Raw genomic sequence first — 27,565 nt, forward strand, 5'->3', positions numbered from 1 at the left:
TAGTCTTTGCAAGACTTTATTTAAACACCTTAAATCAAAATGCACTGACAGCAAACACAGGCAAATATAGAAGGCGCATTGATAAATCAAATTTAAAATGCTAATCCAACAATACAATGACGAAGAAGAAGTGAATAAAACAATTAATGAAACTGTCAAATCTAGTAAATGCCCGTGATGAATTGTATTACACACGGGAAGTGAATCATAATCCAAAACAAAGTCTCGAAAAATCAACCTTAATTATGTTCGAAGTACTTAAGGATGTTAAATGACATGGAATGCTCTGCAGCTCATTTGATTTTTGTGAATGATAACAATCATAAAGTATGAGTCATTATAAATAACTTCTCATGTCTCATTTGGTTCAACTCATACTCAGTGAAGGATAAATGGGCCTGTTCCTCCAGGCAGGAAATAAACAGCACAATAAAACAGAGCAATGAATTACAGAGACAAGAGTCTAGAAAATAAATGAGAAATATTTCTTTATAGAGAACTTCCTCTGCTTCACCGGAACCTGTAGCTCTCATCATCGTACTCCAGCTCCTCGTCCTCGTTGTCTTCTAGTTGACCGTAGCGGAACTTCCTGTACACGGTGCCATCCTGACCCATGTAGACAATGTCCTCGTCGTCGTCGTCGTCGTCTTCATCCTCCTTTCTCCGTGAGCGATGCCCACTCATGTCCACTAACTGAGACTCCTGGAAACGACCTCCAGAGGAGCCGGCTCTGCTGCTGTTAGACGCAGAGCTGTAGCCTCCATGTCTGTTGCTGCCACCGCCGCCGCCGCCGTATCCTCCGCCTGAGCCTAGCTTCTCATAGCCACGAGGAGGCATGTCGGGGGGTGCGCGTTTGGAGCGGGAGTGTTTGATGAGGAAGACAACAGCCACCAGTCCCATCACCAGCAGGATGCAGGTTATGACGAAGATTGTCAGGCTGCCTCTGGCCTCCCAGTCCTCATCATCAGTGAACGCCAAGTTGGTTTTGAGGACACACTCGCCTGGAAATATGCAAGAGGGACAAAGTTTGTCTATTTACTGAACCATCATGTCCAAATAGGATGATACAACATCACTTAGTTACTCAGTGCTACATTTCTATGTTGCAGGGTTAGGGTTTGTCTCAGAGTGATGCGTTTTACATCAAGACTGATGGAGCAGTAGTAAAGCAAGACAGCAGGTGAAAAGCTAGAATATGGACCGACAGTTGTCTTTGCAGGTAAAAGTCAGGAAAGGCTGATGTGGCTGCCTGTGTAATCTTTTATGAAAAGGCCAAGAAGAACTGACAAAAAGTTTCCAAATTTTTTCAAAAAAGTCATACTTCAGTATATCGTCCAACATTTGACAAAAAAGTCAGACTATAGTACAAGGTCCAACATTTGACAAAAAAAGTCATCCTTTAGTATGTCGTCCAAAATTTGACAATTTTTTTTATACTATACTATGTCGTCCAAACCTTGACAATTTTTCTGAAAAAAAAAGATTTGGCCAAAAACGTCATACCATACTATGTCGTCCAAAATTTGCCCGAAACATCATACTATACAATGTATTCCAAAATTTGACAGTATTTTGGAAAAAAAACAAATTGGTCCGAAATTTGACAAAAACGTGTCGTCCAAAATGTGCCAAACTTTTGAAAACTTTTTTTTTGTCCAAAATTTGACCAGATGTCATACTATATACTATGTGATCCAAAATTGGACTATTTTTTTGAAAAAATATATTTTGGTCCAAAATTTGACGAAAAAGTCATACTATAGTACAAGGTCCAACATTTGACAAAAAAGACATACTTTAGTATGTCGTCCAAAATTTGACAAAATAAAGTTATACTATACTTTGTCGTCCAAACCATGACAATTTTTCTGAAAAAAAAAGATTTGGGTCCAAAATCGGACCAAAACGTCAAAGCATCATACTGTACTATGTCGTCGTAACTTTGACAATGTTTTTGAAACATTTTTTGGGTCTAAAATTTGCCAAAAACGTCATTCTATACTATGTCGGACAAAATTTGACAATTTTTTTGAAAACTTTTTTTTGGTGCAACATTTTGAAGAAAAGGTCATACTATATACTATGTCGTCCAAAATTTGACACATTTTTGAAAAGTTTTTTTTCGTCCAAAATTTGACCACAACGTCATACTATACTGTGTGGTCCAAAATTTGACAGTATTATGAAAAAAAAAAATTTGGTCCAAAACTGGACCAAAAACGTCATGCTATTCTATGTCGTCCAAAATTTGACTGAACGTCATACTATACTGTGTGGTCCAAAATTTGACACATTTTTGAAAACTTTTTTTAGGTCCAAAATTTGATAAAAATGTTGTACTATACCAGGGGTCACCAACGTGGTGCCCGCGGGCACCTGGTAGCCCGCAGGCAGCCAATACGGTGCCCGCGGGCTCACTTCACTTCACCTCACTTGCATCTATCCATATGATCACTCAGTAAAATATCTTTGATATTGTTTATAAAAACTGGTAATCGTTAGGAGTAAGCACTGGAATGAATGTGTATGCAGTTGAATGCATAATATTAATCATTTAAATGGTAAACAAACATAAAAATATTATATGGTAGCCCTCCATATTATTTTTTACCCTTAAGGTAGCTCTCTGTCTCAAAAAGGTTGGTGACCCCTGTACTATACTATGTCGTCCAAAATTTGACATTTTTTTGAAAAAAGAAAATTTGGTCCAAAATTTGCCAAAACCGTCATACTATACACTATGTCATCCAAAATTTGACATTTTAAAAAAAAAAAAAAAATTTTGTCCAAAATTTGACCACAACATCATAGTATACTGTGTGGTCCAAAATTTTACAGTATTATGGAAAAAAAGAAATTGGCCCAAAACTGGACCAAAAACGTCATACTATACTATGTACCTCCAAAATTTGACAGATTTTTGAAAACCTTTTTTTTGGTCCAAAATTTGACAAAAACATTATACTATACTATGTTGTCCCAAATTTGCCAAAAACGTCATACTATATTATGTCCAAACTTTGACAATTGTTTTGAAAATACATTTTTTAATCCAAAATATGACGAAAAGATCATCCTATATACTATGTCATCCAATTAGTGACTTTTTTTGACTTTTTTTTTTTGGTCCAAAATTTGACCAAAACGTCTAAATATGCAATGTCGTCCTATGACTTAGCAGAAACTCAGGTGGCCTCAAGGGTAAGGGTTAGTCTTCAGACCCAGTGGAGCGTTGGTTCGATTCCCACCTGAGATGTTTGTCACTGACGCAAGAAGAGATAGCCCAAATCAGCCAAGCTATACTTTGTCGTTCTAACTTTGACAATTGTTTGGACAAAAATGTCATACTATACTGTCGTGATTTTGACCATTTTGGATGACATGCTATACTGTGACGATTTTGAACATTTTTGGACGTAGCATGTTGTTCAAAATTGGTCAAAAAAGTCATACTATAGCATGTCGTCCAAAAATTGTCAAAATTGGTCAAAAAAGTCATACTATAGCAAGTCGCCCAAAATTTGACCAAAAAGTCATAGTATAGTATGTCGTCCAAAAATTGTCAAAATTGGTCAAAAACGTCATACTATATAATATGACATTTTTGAACACTTTTGGACAACATGCTATAGTATGACCTTTTTGACAATTTTTGACAATTTTAGGACGACATACTATACTATGACATTTTTGATCATTTTTGGACGTCATGCTATAGTATGACGTTTTTGACAATTTAGGACAATTTTAGGACGACATACTATACTATGACATTTTTGATAATTTTTGGACGACGTACTATAGTATGACATTTTTTATAAATTTTGACAATTTTTGGACAACATACTATACTATGACTTTTTGGTCAAATTTTGGACTTCATGGTATCGTATGACTTTTTGGACCAATTTTGACAATTTTTGGACGTCATATAATATGACATTTTTGACCATTTTTGGACGACATGCTATAGTATGACTTTTTTGACCAATTTTGACCATTTTTGGACGTCATACTATAATATGACATTTTTGAACACTTTTGGACAACATGCTATAGTATGACTTTTTTGACCAATTTTTGGACGTCATGCTATAGTATGACGTTTTTGACAATTTTAGACAATTTTAGGACGACATACTATACTATGACATTTTTGATCATTTTTGGACGTCATACTATACTATGACATTTTTGCCCATTTTTGGACGACATGCTATAGTATGAGGATTTTGACCAATTTTGGACGACGTACTATACTATGATGTTTTTCACCATTTATGGACGACGTGTTATAGTATGACGATTATGACCAATTTTGACCATTTTTGGACGACATACTATACTATGACTTTTTGGTCAAATTTTGGACGACATGGTATAGTATGACTTATATGACCATTTTTGGCAATTTTAGGACGACATGCTATAGTATGACTTATTTTACCATTTTTGGACTTCATACTATAGTATTACTTTTTTGACCATTTTTGACAATTTTAGGACGACATACTATACTATGACATTTTTGATCATTTTTGGACTTCATACTATACTATGACATTTTTGGACGACATGCTTTAGTATGACATTTTTGACCAATTTTGAACATTTTTGGACGACATACTATACTATGATGTTTTTGACCATTTATGGACGACATGCTAAAGTATGACGATTATGACCAATTTTGACCATTTTTGGACGACATACAACACTATGACTTTTTGGTCAAATTTTGGACGACATGGTATAGTATGACTTATATGACCATTTTTGGACGTCATACTAAACTATGACATTTTTGACCATTTTTGGACGTCATTCTATTCTATGATGTTTTTTCACAATTTTTGGACGACATGCTATAGTATGACTTATTTGACCATTTTTGGACGTCATACTATACTATGACATTTTTGGACGTCATGCTATAGTATGATGTTTTTGACCATTTTTGGACAACATGCTATAGTATGACGTTTTTGACCATTTTTGGACAACATGCTATAGTATGACATTTTTGACCATTTTTGGACGACATACTATACTATGACATTTTTTATCATTTTTGGACGTCATACTATACTATGACATTTTTGACCATTTTTGGACAACATGCTATAGTATGACATTTTTGACCAATTTTGACCATTTTTAGACGACATACTATTCTATGATGTTTTTGACCATTTATGGACGACATGCTATAGTATGACATTTTTGACAATTTTTGGACGACATACTATACTATGACATTTTTATCATTTTTGGACGACATACTATACTATGACATTTTTTACCATTTTTGACAATTTTAGGACGACATGGTATATAGTATGACTTATTTGACCATTTCTGGACGACATACTATACTATGACATTTTTGATAATTTTTGGACGACATGCTATACTATGACATTTTTGACCATTTTTGGACGACATACTATACTATGACTTTTTGACCAATTTTGGACGTCATGCTATAGTATGACGTTTTTGACCATTTTTGACAATTTTAGGACGACATACTATACTACGACTATTTTGACCATTTTTGGACGTCATACTATACTATGACATTTTTGACCATTTTGGACGACATGCTATATAGTATGACGTTTTTGACCATTTTTGACAATTTTAGGACGACATACTATACTATGACTTTTTGGTCAAATTTTGGACGACATGGTATAGTATGACTTATATGACCATTTTTGGACGTTATACTATACTATGAAATTTTTCATCATTTTTGGACGACATGCTATAGTATGACTATTTTGACCATTTTTGGACGTCATACTATACCATGACATTTTTGACCATTTTGGAGGACATGCTATAGTATGACGTTTTTGACCATTTTTGACAATTTTAGGACGACATACTTTACTATGACATTTTTTATCATTTTTGACGACATACTATACAATGACATTTTTTACCATTTTGGACGACATGCTATAGTATGACGTTTTTGACCATTTTTGGATGTCATATTATACTATGACATTTTTGACCATTTTGGACGACATACTATACTATGATGTTTTTAACCATTTATGGACGACATAATATACTATGACGTTTTTGGTCAAATTTTGGACAACATGGTATAGTATGACTTATATGACCATTTTTGGACGTTATACTATACTATGACATTTTTGACCATTTTTGGACGACATGCTATAGCATGACGATTTTGACAAATTTTGACCATTTTTGGACGGCATACTATAGTATGACGTTTTTGACCATTTTTGACAATTATAGGACGACATACTATACTATGACATTTTTGATCATTTTTGGACGACATGGTATAGTATGACTTATTTGACAATTTTTGGACGTCATACTATACTATGACATTTTTGACCATTTTGGACGACATACTATACTATGATGTTTTTAACCATTTATGGACGACATAATATACTGTGACGTTTTTGACAATTTTTGACAATTTTAGGACGACATACTAAACTATGACTTTTTGGTCAAATTTTGGACAACATGGTATAGTATGACTTATATGACCATTTTTGGACGTTATACTATACTATGACATTTTTGACCATTTTTGGACGACATGCTATAGCATGACGATTTTGACAAATTTTGACCATTTTTGGACGACATACTATAGTATGGCGTTTTTGACAATTTTTGACAATTATAGGACGACATACTATACTATGACATTTTTGATCATTTTTGGACGACATGGTATAGTATGACTTATTTGACCATTTTTGGACGTCATACTATACTATGACATTTTTGACCATTTTGGACGACATACTATACTATGACATTTTTGACCATTTTGGACGACATGCTATAGTATGACGTTTTTGATCATTTTTGGACGACATGGTATAGTATGACTTATTTGACCATTTTTGGACGTCATACTATACTATGACATTTTTGACCATTTTGGACGACATACTATACTATGATGTTTTTGACCATTTATGGACGACAAACTATACTATGACGTTTTTGACAATTTTAGGACGACATACTATACTATGACTTTTTGGTCAAATTTTGGACGACATGGTATAGTATGACTTATATGACCATTTTAGGACGTTATACTATACTATGACATTTTTTACCATTTTTGGACGACATGCTATAGTATGACTTATTTGATCATTTTTGGACGTCATACTATACTATGACATTTTTGACCATTTTTGGACAACATGCTATAATATGACATTTTTGACCAATTTTGACCAATTTTGGACGACATGCTATAGTATGATGTTTTTGACCATTTATGGACCACATGCTATAGTATGACTTATTTGACCATTTTTGGATGTCATACTATACTATGACATTTTTGACCATTTTGGACAACATACTATACTATTTGACCATTTTGGACGACATACTATACTATGATGTTTTTAACCATTTATGGACGACATAATATACTGTGACGTTTTTGACAATTTTTGACAATTTTAGGACGACATACTATACTATGACTTTTTGGTCAAATTTTGGACGACATGGTATAGTATGACATTTTTGACCATTTTTGACAATTTTAGGACGACATACTATACTATGACATTTTTGATAATTTTTGGACGACATGCTAAATTATGACTTTTTTGACCAATTTTGACCATCTTTGGACGACATGCTATAGTATGACGATTTTGATCAATTTGGACCATTTTTGGACGACATACTATACTGTGACTTTTTGACCATTTTTGGACAACATGCTATAGTATGACATTTTTGACCATTTTGGACGACATGCTATTGTATGACGTTTTTGACCATTTTTGACAATTTTAGGACGACATACTATACTATGACATTTTTGATAATTTTTGGACGACATGGTATAGTATGACTTATTTGACCATTTTTGGACGTCATACTATACTATGACATTTTTGACCATTTTGGACGACATACTATACTATGATGTTTTTGACCATTTATGGACGACATACTATACTATGACGTTTTTGACAATTTTTGACAATTTTAGGACGACATACTATACTATGACTTTTTGGTCAAATTTTGGACGACATGGTATAGTATGACTTATATGACCATTTTAGGACGTTATACTATACTATGACATTTTTTACCATTTTTGGACGACATGCTATAGCATAACTTTTTTGACCATTTTTGGACGTCATACTATTCTATGATGTTTTTGACAATTTTTGGACGACATGCTATAGTATGACTTATTTGATTATTTTTGGACGTCATACTATACTATGACATTTTTGACCATTTTTGGACAACATGCTATAATATGACATTTTTGACTAATTTTGACCATTTTTGGACAACATGCTATAGTATGACATTTTTGACCATTTTTGGACGACATACTATACTATGACATTTTTTTATCATTTTTGGACGTCATACTATACTATGACATTTTTGACCATTTTTGGACAACATGCTATAGTATGACATTTTTGACCAATTTTGACCATTTTTAGACGACATACTATTCTATGATGTTTTTGACCATTTATGGACGACATGCTATAGTATGACATTTTTGACAATTTTTGGACGACATACTATACTATGACATTTTTATCATTTTTGGACGACATACTATACTATGACATTTTTTACCATTTTTGACAATTTTAGGACGACATGGTATATAGTATGACTTATTTGACCATTTCTGGACGACATACTATACTATGACATTTTTGATAATTTTTGGACGACATGCTATACTATGACATTTTTGACCATTTTTGGACGACATACTATACTATGACTTTTTGACCAATTTTGGACGTCATGCTATAGTATGACGTTTTTGACCATTTTTGACAATTTTAGGACGACATACTATACTACGACTATTTTGACCATTTTTGGACGTCATACTATACTATGACATTTTTGACCATTTTGGACGACATGCTATATAGTATGACGTTTTTGACCATTTTTGACAATTTTAGGACGACATACTATACTATGACTTTTTGGTCAAATTTTGGACGACATGGTATAGTATGACTTATATGACCATTTTTGGACGTTATACTATACTATGAAATTTTTCATCATTTTTGGACGACATGCTATAGTATGACTATTTTGACCATTTTTGGACGTCATACTATACCATGACATTTTTGACCATTTTGGACGACATGCTATAGTATGACGTTTTTGACCATTTTTGACAATTTTAGGACGACATACTTTACTATGACATTTTTTATCATTTTTGACGACATACTATACAATGACATTTTTTACCATTTTGGACGACATGCTATAGTATGACGTTTTTGACCATTTTTGGATGTCATATTATACTATGACATTTTTGACCATTTTGGACGACATACTATACTATGATGTTTTTAACCATTTATGGACGACATAATATACTATGACGTTTTTGGTCAAATTTTGGACAACATGGTATAGTATGACTTATATGACCATTTTTGGACGTTATACTATACTATGACATTTTTGACCATTTTTGGACGACATGCTATAGCATGACGATTTTGACAAATTTTGACCATTTTTGGACGGCATACTATAGTATGACGTTTTTGACCATTTTTGACAATTATAGGACGACATACTATACTATGACATTTTTGATCATTTTTGGACGACATGGTATAGTATGACTTATTTGACAATTTTTGGACGTCATACTATACTATGACATTTTTGACCATTTTGGACGACATACTATACTATGATGTTTTTAACCATTTATGGACGACATAATATACTGTGACGTTTTTGACAATTTTTGACAATTTTAGGACGACATACTAAACTATGACTTTTTGGTCAAATTTTGGACAACATGGTATAGTATGACTTATATGACCATTTTTGGACGTTATACTATACTATGACATTTTTGACCATTTTTGGACGACATGCTATAGCATGACGATTTTGAAAAATTTTGACCATTTTTGGACGACATACTATAGTATGACGTTTTTGACAATTTTTGACAATTATAGGACAACATACTATACTATGACATTTTTGATCATTTTTGGACGACATGGTATAGTATGACTTATTTGACCATTTTTGGACGTCATACTATACTATGACATTTTTGACCATTTTGGACGACATACTATACTATGACATTTTTGACCATTTTGGACGACATGCTATAGTATGACGTTTTTGATCATTTTTGGACGACATGGTATAGTATGACTTATTTGACCATTTTTGGACGTCATACTATACTATGACATTTTTGACCATTTTGGACGACATACTATACTATGATGTTTTTGACCATTTATGGACGACAAACTATACTATGACGTTTTTGACAATTTTAGGACGACATACTATACTATGACTTTTTGGTCAAATTTTGGACGACATGGTATAGTATGACTTATTTGATCATTTTTGGACGTCATACTATACTATGACATTTTTGACCATTTTTGGACAACATGCTATAATATGACATTTTTGACCAATTTTGACCAATTTTGGACGACATGCTATAGTATGATGTTTTTGACCATTTATGGACCACATGCTATAGTATGACTTATTTGACCATTTTTGGATGTCATACTATACTATGACATTTTTGACCATTTTGGACAACATACTATACTATTTGACCATTTTGGACGACATACTATACTATGATGTTTTTAACCATTTATGGACGACATAATATACTGTGACGTTTTTGACAATTTTTGACAATTTTAGGACGACATACTATACTATGACTTTTTGGTCAAATTTTGGACGACATGGTATAGTATGACATTTTTGACCATTTTTGACAATTTTAGGACGACATACTATACTATGACATTTTTGATAATTTTTGGACGACATGCTAAATTATGACTTTTTTGACCAATTTTGACCATCTTTGGACGACATGCTATAGTATGACGATTTTGATCAATTTGGACCATTTTTGGACGACATACTATACTGTGACTTTTTGACCATTTTTGGACAACATGCTATAGTATGACGTTTTTGACCAATTTTGGACGTCATGCGATAGTCTGACGTTTTTGACCATTTTTGACAATTATAGGACGACATACTATACTATGACATTTTTGATCATTTTTGGACGACATGCTATAGTATGACTAATTTGACAATTTTTGGACGACATACTATACTATGACTTTTTGACCATTTTTGGACAACATGCTATAGTATGACATTTTTGACCATTTTGGACGACATGCTATTGTATGACGTTTTTGACCATTTTTGACAATTTTAGGACGACATACTATACTATGACATTTTTGATAATTTTTGGACGACATGGTATAGTATGACTTATTTGACCATTTTTGGACGTCATACTATACTATGACATTTTTGACCATTTTGGACGACATACTATACTATGATGTTTTTGACCATTTATGGACGACATACTATACTATGACGTTTTTGACAATTTTTGGACGACATGCTATAGCATAACTTTTTTGACCATTTTTGGACGTTATACTATACTATGACATTTTTTACCATTTTTGGACGACATGCTATAGCATAACTTTTTTGACCATTTTTGGACGTCATACTATTCTATGATGTTTTTGACAATTTTTGGACGACATGCTATAGTATGACTTATTTGATTATTTTTGGACGTCATACTATACTATGACATTTTTGACCATTTTTGGACAACATGCTATAATATGACATTTTTGACTAATTTTGACCATTTTTGGACAACATGCTATAGTATGACATTTTTGACCAATTTTGACCATTTTTGGACACCATACTATACTATGATGTTTTTGACCAATTATGGACGACATGCTATAGTATGACGATTATGACCAATTTTGACCATTTTTGGACGACATACTATACTATGACTTTTTGGTCAAATTTTGGACGACATGGTATAGTATGACTTATATGACCATTTTTGGACATCATACTATACTATAACAATTTTGACCATTTTTGGACGTCATACTATTCTATGATGTTTTTCACAATTTTTGGACGACATGCTATAGTATGACTTATTTGACCATTTTTGGACGTCATACTATACTATGACATTTTTGACCATTTTGGACGACATACTATACTATGATGTTTTTGACCATTTATGGACGACATACTATACTATGACGTTTTTGACAATTTTAGGACGACATACTATACTATGACTTTTTGGTCAAATTTTGGACGACATGGTATAGTATGACTTATATGACCATTTTAGGACGTTATACTATACTATGACATTTTTTACCATTTTTGGACGACATGCTATAGTATGACTTATTTGATCATTTTTGGACGTCATACTATACTATGACATTTTTGACCATTTTTGGACAACATGCTATAATATGACATTTTTGACCAATTTTGACCAATTTTGGACGACATGCTATAGTATGATGTTTTTGACCATTTATGGACCACATGCTATAGTATGACTTATTTGACCATTTTTGGATGTCATACTATACTATGACATTTTTGACCATTTTGGACAACATACTATACTATTTGACCATTTTGGACGACATACTATACTATGATGTTTTTAACCATTTATGGACGACATAATATACTGTGACGTTTTTGAGAATTTTTGACAATTTTAGGACGACATACTATACTTTGACTTTTTGGTCAAATTTTGGACGACATGGTATAGTATGACATTTTTGACCATTTTTGACAATTTTAGGACGACATACTATACTATGACATTTTTGATAATTTTTGGACGACATGCTATAGTATGACGATTTTGATCAATTTGGACCATTTTTGGACGACATACTATACTGTGACTTTTTGACCATTTTTGGACAACATGCTATAGTATGACGTTTTTTACCAATTTTGGACGTCATGCGATAGTCTGACGTTTTTGACCATTTTTGACAATTATAGGACGACATATTATACTATGACATTTTTGATCATTTTTGGACGACATGCTATAGTATGACTAATTTGACAATTTTAGGACGACATACTATACTATGACATTTTTGATAATTTTTGGACAACATGCTATAGTATGACATTTTTGACCATTTTGGACGACATGCTATTGTATGACGTTTTTGACCATTTTTGACAATTTTAGGACGACATACTATACTATGACATTTTTGATAATTTTTGGACGACATGGTATAGTATGACTTATTTGACCATTTTTGGACGTCATACTATACTATGACATTTTTGACCATTTTGGACGACATACTATACTATGATGTTTTTGACCATTTATGGACGACATACTATACTATGACGTTTTTGACAATTTTTGACAATTTTAGGACGACATACTATACTATGACTTTTTGGTCAAATTTTGGACGACATGGTATAGTATGACTTATATGACCATTTTAGGACGTTATACTATACTATGACATTTTTTACCATTTTTGGACGACATGCTATAGCATAACTTTTTTGACCATTTTTGGACGTCATACTATTCTATGATGTTTTTGACAATTTTTGGACGACATGCTATAGTATGACTTATTTGATCATTTTTGGACGTCATACTATACTATGACATTTTTTACCATTTTTGGACAACATGCTATAATATGACATTTTTGACTAATTTTGACCATTTTTGGACAACATGCTATAGTATGACATTTTTGACCAATTTTGACCATTTTTGGACACCATACTATACTATGATGTTTTTGACCAATTATGGACGACATGCTATAGTATGACGATTATGACCAATTTTGACCATTTTTGGACGACATACTATACTATGACTTTTTGGTCAAATTTTGGACGACATGGTATAGTATGACTTATATGACCATTTTTGGACATCATACTATACTATGACAATTTTGACCATTTTTGGACGTCATACTATTCTATGATGTTTTTCACAATTTTTGGACGACATGCTATAGTATGACTTATTTGACCATTTTTGGACGTCATACTATACTATGACATTTTTGACCATTTTTGGACGTCATGCTATAGTATGACGTTTTGACCATTTTTGGACAACATGCTATAGTATGACGTTTTTGACCATTTTTGGACAACATGCTATACTATGACATTTTTGACCATTTTTGGACGACATACTATACTATGACATTTTTTATTATTTTTGGACGTCATACTATACTATGACATTTTTGACCATTTTTGGACAACATGCTATAGTATGACATTTTTGACCAATTTTGACCATTTTTGGACAACATGCTATAGTATGACATTTTTGACCAATTTTGGACAACATGCTATAGTATGACATTTTTGACCAATTTTGACCATTTTTGGACACCATACTATTCTATGATGTTTTTGACCATTTATGGACGACATGCTATAGCATGACAATTTTGACCAATTTTGACAATTTTAGGACGACATACTATACTATGACATTTTTGATAATTTTTGGACGACATGCTAAAGTATGACTTTTTTGACAATTTTTGGTCGTCATACTATACTATGACATTTTTCACCATTTTTGGACAACATGCTATAGTATGACATTTTTGACCAATTTTGACAAAAAAAATCATACTATCGTATGTCGTCCAAAATTTGACAACAAAGTAATACTTTAGTATGTTGTCCAAGGTTTGTATCAACACAAAATTTGACAAAATAGGTCAGTATTAAATGCGATTGGAGTAAGTGAAGTATTGTCTTCAGTGGCTCTGTCTGTGCTTCCAAACTGTAGCTGTGAGTATTTTGGACCCTAAAGTGCTGCTGGAAACTATGTTTAACATTTTTCCTGACATTTTGCATGAAGTGAACTCCTGATATTTCTCACTTGACCTCGACAAGTTTAATATACAGATCACCTCTGGGTACAAACTAAAGGGTGGTGCATGTAATCTGAATGTCAGCGTTGACCTAAGAGTGTTCATCATCAGCTCCAGGAAAAAAAAAAAGAGAGTCCAACTCAAGACAAATGCTCACCTCGAGTCTCCGTGCAGTTACAACAGTCCTGCTGCTGCGTCGTGGTCTCCTCCTCGTCCTCGTGGCGGCAACAAAGCAGACAGCGTCCTCCGGCTTCTAAAATGGCCTGAGCAGGACACATGGTGCAGTTTGTTGCACCGGGCCCACGACACTCCAGACAGGAGTGATCACAGTCCTCACAAGCATGAAGTGAACCCTGGTGACAGTCAGGGGAAAGGACAAGATTTAAGACGTTTTTATTGTCTGTAGTATGATGAGGTGGAAATTCAGTGAATAAAATTCTATAAAAAGAAAGTGTGTACAAAATAGAATAAGACAGTATATATAGAAATGAAACAGACACAGGTTCTCTGCTTCTAGAAATATGAAAATTTCTCATTTTAAAATAATATCACTATGAATATGAGTGATGAACTGCCTCTCATTTATTTAATTAATACGTCAGACAGTTTCAGTATAGGTTGCCTCGCAGCCACAACCTGGAGATTTATTTTGAAATAATTTCACAGTCATAATTTTCACTCTGCTGTTTGCGATTTCTCCTGGTGGAGTAATAAGTCAGTCTGAATTACATTATATGACACCTGGGGCCAAAACATTAGTAGTAATTATTTTTGGTGAGGCAAGGGCAGGGAGTTTTTTTTTTTTTTTTTTTTTTTTAATAAAAAGTTAACATTTGTGAAATTAAAATGCTGTTACCTTCACAACGGGATACTGGCCGATGTCACACATGGACTCACACGTTCCATCTGAGAGCAGGTATCCAGTGTAGCACGAGTCACACGAATGGGAATCTTTTCCTGCACGTATATATGCGATGAGACACGAATAAAGAAATATCACAATCAACAATTACCTGAATCATATTGATGACAAATCTAAGAGCACAGAGATGCTCTGATGTCCGCAAACACATCACTGTTAAACTACATGGTCCTTCATGATGATGCACATGGGCAGTGTGGTTCATTTCATGTCAATTTCTCCTTCTGTTGTAGACTTGTTGTGTGACATATTTCACATTTGTGAACAGGAAATCAATGTGCTGCATATTTGTGACTCATTTACATGTTCCTTTACAGCTGTCCAAACGAGGGCCACATTTGATAATGTGCAGATTTCCCTGGGGCCGATGGCCTCTCAGACCCCTTTTAACAGTAAAGGTTACATATAACGTTACATAAATGGCAATGTAACCAAATCTAAGCCATGCAGGGGTGAAAAAAATGAAATAATCTGCCTTTCATTTGCATCTGGAGTGAAATAACATAATAAGAAAATAGACAGAATCTATCTATCTATCACAGGTGGGTTTAGAACCCAGGACTGTGGTTTCAAAGCATAACTTTGAAAACCAGCTAATGAGTGGCGCATGACTGGGGCTGTGATAGGCCCACGGGCCAGACTTTGGACATTCCTGCTTTACAGATATACAGGGGGCCAAGCTCCCCCCCCCCCTCCACTCTTACATCAGTGTCTCATCACCTACACGTGTCCTTGTCTCTGTGCGTGACTGCTGCTGCTGCTGCTCGTGCTTGTACCTGAGCATGTCCTGCAGCTGGCGTGGCAGGGCTCGCAGGTCCTGTGCGCGGCGTCGTGGTAGAATCCCTGAGGGCACGAGGGGAGGCAGCGGCCTTCCTTGCGCATGTACACGAGTCCCGCGGCGCAGCTCAGGCAGCTGTCGTCCCTGCCCCCGACGCACTCGCCGCAACTCGGGTCACACTTCTCGCACATCCCCGAGCCCGCGTTTCCATAGTGACTGCCGAGATAGATGGCGAGGAAGTTATGATAGATTACATTCAATTAAATGAGATTAGGTTAGAGATTTTGTTTGTCCTCAAAGGAAATTCCTCTCCATCGCCACCAGGTCACATATACAGCAATAACGTCTCTGTATCATACTATACTACAGGTATACTGTATAATAATAACTCTCCAGAGCATTACTGAGGGAAGTGAGACACAGGTTCTGCATGATAACCTTTAAGGCCCGTATTCTTTTTCTCGCTCTTTGCTGAATTGCTCCCATGCAGGTCAGAGACTATGAGGGTGGCACATCACAGGATAAAATAGCCTTTTATGTTTTCTCTTGAGTATTTAACTGCACATCAATTTAACGGCACATTAATTTAACTATCCCAATCACCGGGTCCCAAATAAAATCAAGTCTAATTAGCATTTTACAGGCCACATGAAGGGCTATTTAAATCTCCGGCTAAATTAGCTTGTGTCTCCCAAACTGCCCCCGTCCAGATAGCTGAGGAAAAGCAGCGGTTTATTGTCCACAGTGACATTATGGGACGAGGCTGATCTTTTATTAACGGCCACACCGTGTGGCTGCACTTAATGTGATGGATGAGCGGCACAGCTGGGCGGCGAGCAGGTTAAACTACCTCTGCCGGCAGGTCTCCGCACACTCTTTGCCTTCTCGAAACAGGTGGGCTTTGCAAGCGAGACACTCGTGGCCGTGCTTCCCCACACAGGTGTCGCACGAAGGGTGGCAAGGCTCGCACTTCTGCCCTGTCTCGTCCTCATAGAAGCCTGCTGGGCATTTATCCACACAGGTGGAATCTGCATCAGCAAAAACAAACAAGGAAAGCAGCTACATGAACAAGTAGCAGGCACCCAAAAGGTCCTTAAGGACACTTCCTTCACAGCTATACTTATAATAATGTTTTTGTTCAGTGTTAATATCTTTTTATATTGTACTTTTTGTTGTTGTTAATGCATGTTTATTATTTATTATCCTCGTCTTTACCGTCTTGCTGCTGTAACGCTGTAAATGTAAAGACTATCTTATCTTATCGTTCATAATTAATTGTATATAACAGATGTTTGCATTTACAGTTACACCAATTGTGTTTTTTTTATTACTTTAATTATTTATTTCGTTGACTTTTAACTTGGCATTCGTGTGGACGGCAATAAAGAATTTCATTGTACATATGACAATAAACTGAGTGGTCACCATTATCATTCTTATGTTGATTGCATGTATGTTTATGTACTAAAGTTAATCATTTGTTTTTATTTCTTAACCATTTATGTGTCATTTTTTTCTAATGATTTATAATTAATGTATTTTATTAGTATGTGTTTATATGTATGTGTGTATGTAAGTGAAGGTATCTAAGAAGATTTTGGGCATTTATATATATATATATCAGTACATGGGAGTACGGAGCAATATGTGTGTGTATATTCATATTATAAAATATCTAATTGGATTATTTTTTTAATAATTTTTTTATTTTAATTGTGATATGAGAAGGAATGGTATTTTTTCTCATTTTCATTTCAATATTTAATTTCTTCATATTCCAAATTACTATTCATTATTACTCCTATACTATTACTATATAATATTGGATGTTGATTTTGAGCAGATCTGTGAGACTTTCTCTTCAGTCTGGAGTATATGATGTGTAACGTTAATTTTGACACACATTGAGAAATATTGCAGTAGGCCAAATTGTGATTGTCAATACTGTAGATACATTTGTGTGGCCCTGAGACAGGACATCTTCTGTTTTGCTATGTTATCTACTTTTTTAAACCATAAAAAGTGGACTCACTGAGCAGCAGATGTCTCAGGTTGCAGCTGAGGCACTGGGTTTTACTGGGACCTGAGCACCTGTGGCAGTATTTGTGACATGGGTGGCATTCATCATCCCGCTCTGCGTACTGTTGGGGCAAGCACTTGTTGGCAGACGGCACACAGTGGCCACGGTCCTCCAGCCTTTGACCCGCTCTGCAGCTGGTGCAGGAGCCGGCGTGGGGGCCAACGCAGGTCAGGCAAGATTCATCACAGTCTGGAAATACAAATAGGTCAAGTCATGTCCCGTTTATTTAAGAAGCACAGTTAAGTAACACACACACACACAAGTTAGGACAACATATAATCAGAAAGCATCAAGATCAGCATCAGTAAGACTGAAAAAGGGGAGACTTAAAGCTAGCTTTAAATTAGAAAGAGAAGACGTGATGGAGACAGAGGTTTGGAGCAGGAACAGAGAAATGAGGACGAATAATAGCTGTTGAGAGAAGTGGCCTAAAAAAAAAGACATGAATAAATATGATTCTCCTAGATATTTATCTGATTTCTCTTTCTGCAGTATTAGACTTTATCTTACTTTTTTATTTTACCGTGTACAACTAATTTTCCCTTCAGATGAAATCACCCACTGTCTATTTTTGTGGCGCTTCCTCTTCAGTGTCTTGCTGCTGGCAGCGACCAAAAGTAGCACAATAGTGGGCATCGCCTACAACATAATTCACAGGGAGAAGCACGCCGTCCTCTGTGTATTTTAAATAATAAAAAAGCATCGCCGTGTGTGTGTGTGTGTTTTCCTCCAGGGAATCGTCTTTTGCCATCATTGTTGTGTTTTCAGGGTTTGACAGCTGCTTGTCTGAGGAGCTTTGCTATTTTCAGTCTGAGGCCAGAAAACACACCCAGCACATTGTTGACGCTATATGAAAGCATGGATATTGGAAAGTTGACATACCGGAATTAAAATGACAGGGTTTTCTGATGTGGAAATAAATGAAAGGTACATCTTTTCACAAAAGTGAAAAACAAACTTTTGTTCCAGATCCACCAACATTCCCAGGCTACAACATTCTATGGTGCACACAGCTCTCTTTAACCTCTGACCCCACAGATTTTCAACAGGATCCAGGACTCTGAGCTCTGTCTGGGCCATTCTGAAACTTTCATCCTCTTTTATGTAAAGCCATTCTTTTGTTGATCTGCACATGTGCTGTCATGCTGAAATGTGAAATCCCTCTTTCTTTTTGTGATATACGCCTGGAAGTTTTTGAGCTGCTCCTTATTCCCTGCACCTTGAATAAAGGCAGCGAAAGCCCCACTTCTAGCAGGAGGATAATGGCCATAAGTGGGACGAAGCTGCCACCATCATGCTTCACTGAAGGTGTGACGATCTTTTCTGTCTCTGTCTTTATATGAAGTTTAGCTCAGTTGCCTTTTAATTGTCCTGAGAAAAGGCTTCCATCTTGCCTCCCTAACCCAGAACTGTACAGGAGATTGGTGTCACGTGTAGGCAGCAACCAATTCCTGTCAGGAATTCCTCCTTTCACGTTGCCTTAGGCTTCTGGCAATCTTCCTAAACCAGTTTTCTCTGTTGACTTTTTGGAAGGACGTCTTGTCCTATAATGTAGCTACTGTGCCATGTCTTCTCCGCATGTCGATGATGCTCTTCACTGTATTTGTACCCCCCTCTTCTTCTGATCGTTACCTTTCAACAGCAAGATCGTGATCGTACATCGGCTCTCAGTAGAAGCAGATGAAACAGAAGGAGCCTGCAAGTCTGAGTATGACTAATCATTGTATTGCATGTCACAAGGTGTGATATGAATACAATTAACTTGCTGTATTAACACCGAACGCGAATGGGATTAGTGGTGAGGTGAGTATGAGGGTGTGCACACTTATGTAACCAGTTCGTAGTAGTGTTTCCCAGCAGCTACTGTGACATAGAATAATAGGAAATATTTATCTAGTATTACAAGTCACAGTGGCTCCCATTTATTTGTTTCACTGTTGTCTTTTCGCTTTGTACACTGACTTTTTATCTATAGAGTTTTATAATCTACTGGGCTTCAGAAAATGCACAAAGGACAATGGATATGGAAAATCTGCCAGCGAAAAAAGAACTAATTGAGAAATGATCGAATTGATCTACAAGCACAGGAGTGTATTAAAAAAAAAAAAAATAGAATAAAAAATGTGATCAGGGGATAACATTCTCTGATTGTGTGATCCTCTTAGTAATCAATCCTCCCCAACACAAGATGCCAGAGCTTCGAAACACGTCGCAAAACTCGTTCTCATGTGTTCTCTTGTACCTTTGCATTCTCCTGTCACTGAGTCTCTGTAGGTGTGAGAGGAGCAGGCTGGCAGACATGCCCCGTCGTGCAGGGTGTTCCCAGAATCCGCGCAGGCGTCACAGTCGCTGTCGCTTGGCCCGTCACAAAAGGCGCAGTCGGGGTGGCACGGCAAACACTCTGCGCGCTCGCTGTCCTCGTAGAAGCTCTCGGGGCAGTCTGCCACACACAGGCCCTCGTGGAGGAAGTGGTACTCCCTGCATTCTGCAAGAATGGAATTACAATTTAGTCAGTGGAGGTATAAATAAGGTTTACAGAGCAATGTTAGAAACATATATACAGGTGTATTTTCAGGTACACCTGCTACTCTTTAAAGGTCCAGTGTGTAAGAATAGTGACATCTAATGGTGAGATTGCAGATGCAGATTATAAGAAATGGACTCCTCTGTTCATCCCTCCCTTTCTCAAGTGTGTCAGTACTATAGCTAGAGCTGGGTGATGGATATCCCAGTATATTTTGCCTCTGTTTAACTTTTGGCAGGTGTGTGCATTTTAGTGTGGCAAACGTGCACACATGCTTGTTAAGTTTGCTTTGATCGCCAGTGTGTACATGTGTCTGTTGTCAGTGTGTGTCTGTGTGTGTGTCAGTGACATGAGACAGAGAGGGAGACAAAAAATAAAATCATCCATCCATTCATAATCTATTATAACTGAATCCATTGTTTGAATGTGCACACCACAACAACGTTCTCAAAGATTTATAGGGGAAATACATGAGAGAAGGTCCCCCAGAATATAATTTTTCTAGTATTCTATGAATCAAGTGTAATAGACAAAAACAACTGAGATCTTGGTTTGCCTCGTGTTTCAGTACCGGTGCACTGTCCCAGTGGGTCACACTCCTGACAGGTCGAGGGACAACGCTGGCACTCGCCGTCTCGGGCAGCGTGGGCCGGAGGACAGTTGACCACACACTGGTGCATGTGCAGGATGAGGGGTTCTTCACAGCCGAGACAGTGAGTGGCGTTTCTCCCACAGGACGCACAGCCCGCTGCACAGCTACGACACACCTGGCCTGCAGGAAAACCCCTGTTGAAAGCCAAACAGGCATTGGCTGAGCATGGTGATAAAAGATTGATTCTTTACGGACAGAAAACAACACATCTGTTGTTCAAACATCCACAACAATTACATGCATAATGTGTTTAGGCGTAAACAATAAAATGACATATACTGAGCATTTGTTCCGTTGCAAATGAGAGAAATTATACTGTTATTGAATTATTGTGTGAAAATAACATTTATCCAATTCTGTGATGTAATACTAAACCTCTTGATAAATGTATTGGTTTAATTTTCATACAAATCAAGCCGCAGATTCTTTGCTACGTGAGAGAAAAAATGCGAACAGGCAGAAATGAATGCGTTTGCCGCTGAGAGGGTAAACAAGGACTGACATTTTGCTCCGCGCCGCAGTGCTCTCCGCGACACTCTGTGACAACTAATTATTCATCCAGACAGACAATCATGTTGTACTTCAGCGTTGCTAAAGAGCCGCTCGGTGTAGTGAGGAGTAAAATACAAATACGAGCCCTCATGGCCAAAAAGTTCATCTTGGTGCCAATGAGGCTTCAAGGACCTCTTCTAGCAAGGATGAGATATTAGTTCTGTCACAAGGATTTTGCACGTTTAACGGTCGAATATCAAACTGGAAACAGTGGCCACAACTTTACACTCAACACAGTTTGGGCTCACACACTGGACAAAATCTCAAAGACACATGATTGAAATGTGTTTTTGTAAACATGTTTAATTTACCATGGGTGCAGGTGGTAAATTGCCATGGAAAGAATACTCAACTCCTTATATGGACATCCTGGGTGTGTGTGTGTTTATTATCGGTTACACATTCAGGCTTTATAAAATGCGTTGTTGAGTCAAATTTATGATTCATTTTATATCAACTTTTTAATAGTGATATAAAGTAGCAACAATTATGCAGAAGTCACAAAATAGACTGTTCTTTTTTTTAATGTAATTTTTGTTTATAAAACGAGCCAAGCGAACTTTGAACTGTGACATATTTTCCGAATTTCACAAATCCCAATTTAAGCCTGATTTACTAAAGGTTTGCGCGTGCAAAAATGCCTGCAGACTGGATTGCACACGCAAATTTGCGTTAATGCTGATCTACTAACAGGGCGCAACTAGGATTTTGTCTCTTAGACGGACAAAATAGCACTCGCCTTAAAACAAATGCAATGTGGGGCGTTTACATGCATTTTAGCGCACTCTATTTGGGATCTAAGTAAATCAGGCCCTTTGAGTCCTTTTGCACAGGTGTTTTTATATAGTTGGTAAAAATTGCCTAGATTGTGCTGAGAAAAAAAACGATACAAGACACTCTCTATTGCACATTCGTATAAACATACACATAAAAAGCATGTCAAAACAACAGAAGACACAAAGAGTGAGGTGAGAGGCTCGACTCCTGACCTGACACACTGCTGCACACACTGCCCGTCCTGCAGGAACAACTGAGCTTTGCGAGTGTTCTGACAGCGGCTGCAGTGCTGAGTGTCCACACACTGCACGCAGCCCGGGGGGCAGGCCTCGCACGCACCGATCCGCCGATTGGCAAAGAAAGCCGCTGGACACTTGGACACACATGTTTGCTGTGTGGTCAGAAACTGCCCTGCAGAGGTAGAAGGAGAAAGAAGGGAGTCAACGCCATCACTGCAGAGGACCTGCAAAGCCTTTTACAGGGTTATTCAAAGGGTACAGTGAAATTTCCAAGGAGATTATGTTGTTTTTTTAATCAAATGTACTCAAGAGGATAAGCACTTGAAATCTGTATTTATAAATGCATTATTATGTTAATATATATATACATAAAAAACAATAGCAACTGAAAAAAAGCAAATTAAATCCACATATGGGGTGAAATCTTATAAGCCTTGACTGCATATAATTGACTTTTAAATGGATGGATGTGGATGTGTGGATATTAGCTTTTCTCTCATTTGGGGTGTTGTTTGTCTACATGTGGTTGCATCTGGAGGTGAAGTTTAATTTATGTATGATTTGTGTTTATTTAGCGTTAACACATTTAATTTTAGAGGTTTTACAGCTTGTTTGTATGCTGTATTTGTGGTTTGGTTTTTGTAATTAAAAATGTGGGTTATTGATTTGTGCAGCTGCTGCAGGTTTAAAGGCACACACGTACTCAGCTCACACGTGCGTGACTTATACAGACCTTTTGCACATTCCGTGCACTGGTTCTTCTCCTCCCCAGAGCAGGACTCACAGGACGGGTGACAGCCCTCGCACTCTCCATCATCTGAAGGTAAAACGCAGTGAATTTTAAACAGTCGCTATGGTAATGAAGGGGGGCGTCGCCTCACACTACTACACAAAGCGAGCCGTTTCCAGCGTCTCTCAGCCTTTCCAGTGCTAAAACGAGCCGACTGACTCAGCAAACTGACACGAAGAGTGGTATTGATCTTCTCATCTAACTCTGGAGCAGAAATCATCTTCCACTGCCAGCATTTTTTCTTCTTCTTCTTTAAAAAAGGCACAACAACAATATCTAACATTAGTATTTTCTGTCTTAGTCTCAACTAGAATGGCACTCAGTGGAGTGTAATATCTGTGCCAAACAATTCTACACGTCTGTGTAGGTCTTTCATTCGGAAAAATAAAAGAGAGAAAAAAATGAAGTGCTCTAATGTTCTGTTATTAAGTCACATCGCAACACCATGAATATCACATTTTCACATGAAGAGGAAGGAATACATTATTTCCTGATAACTCTTTGGTGCTATACAGGTTAAATGTTTACCACCAAAAATAATAAAGGGGCAGTTTTTCAGTGCAGTTGTATGAGATACTGACAAATAGTCAGTGCTGCCTTTTACCAACAGTGCGGAAACTGGGAAAAAAATTTTTTTGCCATCTATCTATAAAGCAAGTTGTGTCTGTGTGTCTGTCTGTGACGGGCATATTTTGCTGACCGTTAGTCAGATCGACCTAAGATTTTGGATATGGGTTGAACATGGCCCAATGGTGTGCATCCTTGATTTTCATTGGAATTTTAATTTTCACTAATTTATTAAGCTACACCAGACAGGCAGCGGCTCATCAGCAGCAGCTGCGCTGTCTAGAGCGAGGAGGTGGGAGTGAAGAGGCTGTCCTCACGGTGGCTGAGACATTTTCACACGGTTCTCCGCAGAACATGGTGTTATACTGAAACAACATATTTATTTTGTATTAGCAAGCTAATATTTTGTGGCTAACTTGTTGAACCTGTTTCCAAAGTTAAGCTAGCAAGGCTACGATTAGCATTAGCGTAGGGCTAACATAATACAAACAGTGTGCAACCTCATTAGGCACAATGCAATATTCTTAATTTTTGATTAGCATTATCGGAGCTAGCTGTTGTGATTGTCAGCCACGCCAGGTTGCACAGTGTTTGTATTATGTTAGCCTTTACGTTCCTTGCATTTCATGTATTTCCATAACTGAAAAGTTTTCTTCAACTATAGGAACACATACTTCCTACGGGCACTGCACGAGTTTTAATAAAATCCACTCCTGCTTATTTGATGTTTATCAAATGACTAGCAGCTCCCGTGTTCCCACTAGCTAAAAACATTGATTTTCTCCCTGGACTTTGGTGAGGAAGAGCTCAGTTTTTGACAGTTTCCAGTCAAAAAAAAAAAAAGGCTGTTTAATGGTGAGATAAGGTGGTGAATATATTCTTAAGATACTGTAGACTTACAGTAAACAGGCATAGGTTTTAGTATGTGAACATTTTGTCCCACAAGGCTTCTTGTGTCCAGGTTTTCAGGGAAACATGCCTAATGTTTCAGGTAGTGGCACAGTTGACCGTGACTATGTTTGAATAGCTCATACAACCACACTTCAAAAACAAAAAACAAAAAAAAAAACAGAACTATGACTTTCATTATCACTATCATTTCCCCTAACCTCTCAACCAAATGTTTTTGCTAATTGCTTTATTTCTTCTTGCGTAAAGTATTCTTCCACTTCCACTGACTAAATCTATTATGCTGGTAACACTGACAGCTGATAATTGCCACTCGCATAAACTGCCAAAAAACAAATACATTCAAAGTGCTTCCTCCAATGTTGCTCCAGGTTTTGTCGAAAGGTTTTAGGCTTTGAAAGTTGAAGAATAACATTTCATTCTGCAAGTTCAATTCCGAACTTCCACTTAACCTATGTACTATTCTCAAAGTTATTTTAATTCCTAATTACAATGTCCTGCCTCTCACTAATTACCATACGCTGTTTTATGGTCTGTCCAACTTATTCCTCTCGGCAACTCAATGTTCGGCTTGTAGTCAATTATTTCAAAGTCCATATCTGGCCAACATTCGGTCTTTCTGTCTGTCTGTCAACTTAATACGGCGCAGGGTTCAGGGACGGCAGTGCACAGACCAATTACCCTCCAAGATTTCTTTTCGGCCCCTGTGAAAGAGCCCAAATCCCCGATTCATTATGGGCAGACAGTTGATTAGTGGAATATGTAAGCATTACTCTCACCGGTGCGAAAGGTCTTAATGGGACAGACCTCATGGTCAGACACACACAATCCGTTTTCTAGTGTCATTCCATCTTCACAGGACAGACAGTCGGTGGCCTCTGGGCCGGCGCACGTCTCACAGTCTGAGTGACACTCCTCACAGTCGTAGGTGTCTTCGTCGCCGTAGAAACCATCGGGACACTCTGAGACACACTTCCCCTCTGGGGAATAAATGGAGACATGGCCGAGATTAACGGTGTTTGTCACCCACTTAGCTGTGCATGTTCACAATTTCAGGCACAGGTTTTTACACTTTAGAGTCTATTTATAGAGCCTGAGGAATATGAGTATATGTGAGTCAAAGAGATGAGAAGTATTTCCATTCTATGCTACAGTAATGTATATGTATAAATAAAATAATGGCAATCGATTAGATGAAAAAAACAATTAAAGTTAACATTGATGCATTGATTTCCTAAGCCTGTAAGAGCTGAAATACAATTAAGTACGTTTGCTCAACAACAAATATGAGATATTAAGTATTTACATCTTTGGCTAATATTGTATATTAATACCTATGGGGTCCCGATATATAAAGTTAAGGAAACACTGATATACTTTATAACAAGGGCCTGTTTTTGAAGATGTTTTTATTCTTTTACTGGATTATTTCCAAAATACACGAAGGGCCACTGTGAAATACTGAGCCAGAGTAGACTGATGCTTTGTGTGTGTGAAGGGAATGTTGATAAGCCTGTCTTATGTCTTCTTTTAAGCCTGATTTTTTTTTTCTTTCTTTTTCTTTTATTTTGATTTTATGTGTTTGTATTGTAATGCAACATACACTTAATAAACAATAGAAAATATATTACATAATGGGCAATAAAGGACAACTTTGACTGTAGTTGGAAAGACACTGGTAAGGACACAGGTACTTTTCTGTAGGAGGTATGGCAGGTAATAAGTGCCAGTGCAGAATAATATCAGGGAACTGAAAAGACCAATTTAAATGTGTATGGTGAGGTTTTGATCACAATTAAAGTGTGCAAACAGTTTTCTATACATAATAATCAGTTTATAAAGTTGTCTGTTGAAGCTTTAAAAGGTCCAGCATGTAACATTCAGGAGGGTTCATTGGCA

The 27,565-nt window shown here is 36.5% G+C and overlaps 1 protein-coding gene across 1 annotated transcript in view; it reads right to left on the reverse strand.

The window, feature by feature from the left end:
* Positions 1–510: 510 nt before the first annotated feature.
* The window catches only part of pcsk5a (proprotein convertase subtilisin/kexin type 5a), a gene marked incomplete at both ends in the record, with an annotated part of 49,319 nt that continues 22,264 nt past the window's right edge, over positions 511–27,565 (reverse strand). The window contains 11 exons of the mRNA XM_083903591.1: positions 511–1,001; positions 15,034–15,229; positions 15,733–15,833; positions 16,575–16,792; positions 17,427–17,604; positions 18,609–18,845; positions 20,899–21,141; positions 21,752–21,991; positions 23,381–23,572; positions 24,134–24,217; positions 26,446–26,646. Of these exons, the coding sequence (XP_083759717.1) occupies positions 511–1,001; positions 15,034–15,229; positions 15,733–15,833; positions 16,575–16,792; positions 17,427–17,604; positions 18,609–18,845; positions 20,899–21,141; positions 21,752–21,991; positions 23,381–23,572; positions 24,134–24,217; positions 26,446–26,646 (2,381 nt within the window). The remainder of the gene's footprint in view (positions 1,002–15,033; positions 15,230–15,732; positions 15,834–16,574; positions 16,793–17,426; positions 17,605–18,608; positions 18,846–20,898; positions 21,142–21,751; positions 21,992–23,380; positions 23,573–24,133; positions 24,218–26,445; positions 26,647–27,565) is intronic.

The sequence above is a fragment of the Microchirus variegatus genome (assembly GCF_963457635.1).
Source record: "Microchirus variegatus genome assembly, chromosome: 1".
Lineage (NCBI taxonomy): Eukaryota > Metazoa > Chordata > Actinopteri > Pleuronectiformes > Soleidae > Microchirus > Microchirus variegatus.